This window comes from Oryzias melastigma, unplaced genomic scaffold (assembly GCF_002922805.2).
Source record: "Oryzias melastigma strain HK-1 unplaced genomic scaffold, ASM292280v2 sc00427, whole genome shotgun sequence".
NCBI classification, from domain to species: domain Eukaryota; kingdom Metazoa; phylum Chordata; class Actinopteri; order Beloniformes; family Adrianichthyidae; genus Oryzias; species Oryzias melastigma.
Window position 1 is genome coordinate 54998 of NW_023417023.1, and position 4912 is coordinate 59909.

Below are 4912 nucleotides of genomic sequence, written 5' to 3' on the forward strand. Positions count from 1 at the left end.
TCTGGGTTCAGCGATCCTCGTGGTTGAGCTGCTATTCCAGAGCGTTGTTTCACGGCCTCTCGCAGCAGCTGTCGTCGCCTCGATCTTGTAGTAGACACAGATGACGTAAGGGGGGCTCCAGCTCGGTCAGGGATGTCAAGTGTGGAGGGATCCCGTTTTCTCCGACTCCCTTTCGATGAGACAGGAGTCCGTGTTGGTGTGACAGCTGATGGGACCCGACTCAGTGAAGACCGGAGGCTCTGTGTTGACGAGGTAGGTAGTGTCCCAGGAGCGTTGGAGAGTGGAATGGACGCGGCAATGTCCGGTGAATGGGTGCGCACGTTTTGTCCTTGCCGCAGCGATACAGAAGAAGCCGCACAAAAGGTCGGAGATGCTGATAGATCTGTCTGCCGATCCGAGATCAAAGCGGTGCCAGGAGGTGGTGCAGTCTGCGCAGTGTCTGCAGCTAAATCAGTAGAGCTTGAAGACAGGACTTGCTGACCCAGCCCGGGCCACATCTCGTAAGAGCCCAGCTGGAGCGGCGCCGCCGAAGAGGGAGCATCATTCTCGTGGCAAAATGGTTGGAGAGAGAAATATTTGCCGGCAAAGCTGTGCACGGCTTAGCCGTCCAGGAAACTTTCCCGCGCCATGTCACCTCCACCCACGATGGCCTCGGTGTGGAGGAGCAAACCGGAGCCCCGCGGCCGGCGGCCGTGCCGACGGGTTGGTGAGTTTGCTGAGTCTCTGGGGTTTACGGGTGATTTAGAGTTTCGGCTCTGTGGCTCCGATCAATCAGGTCCAATCCATCTGTTAGGCCACGTACCTGGACGACGTTGCTCTCAACTCCAGTAGAGTCTGTTTCCATGTTTGTTGCGCCAATCCACTGAACTGTTTCCGACAAGGATGAGTTTGGGTTTGGCAGGTGTCCAGGAGCGGACGTATTGGATGCATTTCTTGTTTGAGGGAAGGTAACTGACATCATATGATCAATTAGCTTATCTTTTTCTCTAAGTTGAGATTTTAACTTGCGGATGACATTGTAGAGCCGAGAATGCTGCGGTTCACAGTTTGTGCAATTAACGCACAAATATGTTCCAGCGTCCTGTGCTGACGTGTCGTTGGCCACGTCACCCATGCTGGAGCGCTCGTGTCTGATTTCTTGATATTCTCTTGATAGTTTAGAGTTCTGATAAGTTTGTTGAGACTTTCTCTGATCGTTGTGTTGATGTAGACGAGTTGCTTTCAGCAGTTTCTCACAGTTGATCTGTGTAGATGGACTTCCACGGCTTCCCTCCGTCAGCTCACAGCCCGAAGGTAAAATATTCATTGATAGCAGCAGCAAAGTGTGGGTCGCCAGTGTCGCTGCATTTTCGGTATGCAGAAGCAAAACGGTTGCACCGCTCTCCCGCATGCGCGAACCGAACGTCACTTCCACTAAAGCATTTTCCGGTCTTCGGACGGTAACAACAATAATAACCTCTTAGGATGTTAATATAGCACTTAGAATGTTTATCATAGTGAAAACATTCACTTATTTTTGAAAAAACGAAAGGAAAAAGTCACGTTAAGGATCAGGACCTTACGATCTTGCAGTGACTACAAACGGACTACAAATGTTTTCTTCTTCTGCAGTTTTACATGACGGCAGTTTACTCCCTAAGCTAAGAGGATACAGCGCCACGTCAAAACACTTTATTTTATCCTGTAATCCAAATACATTATTAACGGTAACTCGGTGGCTTTTTTTCGCACAGTAATCCAGTCAGGAGAAGCTCTCGGTTGTTGAGAAAAACATAAATTCTTCTGATCGAGGAGTTTTACTGTTTGGAAATGACTCTGTGGTATAGTGGGCGAAGAGCGGAAGTGATGTGTGGTTCGCGCATGCGGGGTAAGAGGTGCAACCGATTTGCTTCCACATACCGAAAATGCAGCGACAGCCAGCCATGTTCATGTTCTTATTTGAAGCATAGATATCATATAGAGAGTAGATGCCGCATTGGCTGCTGGAGCATAGGAATTGCGGCCGCCATGTTGGACCGGTCGTCCTGTCGCCAAGACAAACAAAAATAAAGAAGACAAACACAAGATGCCTGAGCATTGTGCGGCATATGCCTGCTCAAATCGGCAGACTATTGAAGCCAGGGATCGGGGGATTACCTTTCACAAGTAAGTTTGAACATTTTTATTGGTTTTATTTAGGGAATAGACTATATTATTACTGTGTTGTTATCTACACCAGTGGAATCTTTGACAGCTAACGTAGCTATCTAGTGCTGGTGTTCACTCAGCCATGAAGGCTAACTGAGACTTTTTAAATCATATATTCCATAAAAATGGCACAGCAATGCTACTTTAGAAATAAAACAAATATAACTGGTATTAAATATCTTTCATTGTCATCCCACTCCACTGATTTGCAAATAGGAACAACTGAACATCTAACTATAGAAAAGTTTGCAAAGAAGCTTACTCATGATTTTAGCTGGTTGGTTTATCATCAATAGAAATGTGAAATTTTAATTTTGTTGACAAAACAAAAGATTCTAATAAATTTGAAGAATGAAATAAATGGAAAAAATTGAATGAAAAAAGTAGATAAAAAATTGAAAACTAGGAATTAAATTGTAAGAAGAATTAAGAAAACAATATTGACTTCCTTTATCATGTTTGTGTAGACTCTTCTGAATCTCTCTCTTTTATTTAATTTCGATTTTAAGGTTTCCCAAAAAAGATGTGAGGAAGAAGTGGGAAGTGGCCTTAAGGAGAGAAGGCTTCACTGCAACTGACTCGTCTGTGCTCTGCAGTGAACATTTTAAGCCAGAAGATTTTGACCGGACCGGTCAGATCGTGAGACTGAAAGATGGTGTTATTCCGTCAGTCTTCAACTTCCCGCTTCACCTCCAAAGAGTAGGTGTCTCATCATAAGGCTATCAGCATTCATAAATGAGATATTCTATTATTACAGGGCAGAGTGAGATACTACCAGCCAATCCTAAAGGCAAGAGTTTCACAACCCATTTATAACCATGAAATCTGGCAATGAACGGTGTATGAAAGAGTTCAAGCTAGATTTGAAAAACTGTGACATTTTTCCTAGATTACTAAAATATTATGAGACGAATGTTTTGGTCTTTGGTTTATTTTTGTCTCAGTTAATTAGGCCAATTAGTGAGCATGCAGGAACACCACAAAGAAACAAGCACACACCATGGTCATTGTCACCTATATGTTTTTCAAATTATTATCCTTCTTTATTTTAGCCAGAAAAGGGCAGAACCACATCTACCTCCAGAAGACCTGAAGAGAGCATGTCAGCAGCCTCTCAGGATGAGACTTCAGCCTCACTTCCACAACCTCAGCCTAATGATGTGAGTATTTGTATTTTAACATCATAACATAATGGCCAACAGGTGGCTGATAAATACTGCAACAAAAAAAGAAATAAAAGTGATTAATTTTTTCCAGTTTTTTGATTAATTAGTTAATTTTTTGTAATTGATTCCCAGCCCTAGTTTTGGCATATTACCTAAACTGTATTGATACTGTGTCATTTAATACTGACTCCTGCTGTACCAAAAAAAAATCATTGCAGCCAACCAAGTTAAGATATACAGATTAAGTAAACTAGTGTATACACTATATTTGTTATTGTCGTTGTGGCCTCTTTATTCTCTTGCCTCATCATTGAGGAGGTTTTCGTTTTCCGCTACTANCAATTGTAATTGTCAAATCCTTCATGGCCTGGCCCCTCCTCCTTTTTCACAAAAACACCAACAGGGCTGCTAGATCAGTTTCTCTGTTCCCCTCAGGAAAAGAGCCTTCAGTCAGGATGTGTTCTCCTACACTGTAAACCCGAATAAGTAGAGTTTACTAAAAAAACACTGGTTGCCCTAAAAAAATTAAGTAATGTTTAGCTTAACATAAAATAATTAGTAACATTAATTGCTTTGCCACTTCATTCCGCTGATAATTTTAAGTTAAGTGCACAAACTTCCAGGTTGATTAAACTTAAAATAATTAGTAATATTAACTGCATTGCCATTTTATTCCACTGATAATTTTAAGTTAAGTGCACTAACCTTCAAGAAGATTAAACTTACCATTATTAGTAAGATCAATTTATGTACATATTTATTCCACTTATAACTTGAAGCTGAACTAACCTCCAAGTTGGTTTACCTTAAAAATCCCTTTGCCCAAGACTGATATAAATTAAGGAAATAAAATGCAAAATCAGACGAGTACATTCTTGATTCTTTATTTGTCTCCATACACAGAAATTTGTCTTGTTAGCATGTTTTTTAAACTTGTCTTCATCTGGTCAATAAAAAATGTTTGTAATTAAAAAAAAAAATCAAATAATACTGTTCTGAATCAGTGTGGCATTAAACTACAACATCAAGAATGCTGTACAACATAGGTAGCAATGCTAAAAACATTAATCATACACAATCAGTATGGAATCAAACTGCAAAATCAGTGGTAATGCATAAATAAAACTTGCATATCGAACAGTGTCAACAGTAATGGTATTTTGAAAGTGCAACATTACAAATAACCGAGCACTCACATCCAGAGTAATGGGTTAAGACGCCTGTTTTAAACACGCAGTTACTTCTTCAAAGATGGAATTTTGGGTTTCAGCTCAACTCTGCCAAGGTTTAGGATGACTTGGTGAATAAAGTGGAAGGTGCTTTTCATGCATTTGGGGTAATCCAAGTGCAAAGCAGAGATCAGTCCAAAAAGGACACAGAAAGCCAGCGGTAGGTTGGCCCGCTCCTCCATTACTATACTCCCTTCCAAGATGAGGCTCACTCTGGATGGGTTGAGTTGAGGATGTTCGTCAATGCAGAGGATTCCCACTGGAGTTTCACTGTGCAAGTCCTTGTCAGTTGGATCCTAACAGAAAAAGAAACAGAGAGAAGACAATGCA

At 41.5% G+C, this 4912-nt stretch overlaps 1 protein-coding gene across 1 annotated transcript; it reads left to right on the top strand.

Annotated features, from left to right (window-relative positions):
* Positions 1–1998: 1998 nt before the first annotated feature.
* Positions 1999–3404, top strand: LOC112138905 (THAP domain-containing protein 6-like). Its single transcript, XM_036211056.1, has 3 exons — positions 1999–2145; positions 2697–2886; positions 3240–3404. Exons 1-3 carry the CDS (start codon positions 2066–2068, stop codon positions 3372–3374), a joined length of 405 nt encoding a protein of 134 aa, XP_036066949.1. The 5' UTR covers positions 1999–2065; the 3' UTR covers positions 3375–3404.
* The last annotated feature ends 1508 nt before the right edge of the window (positions 3405–4912 follow it).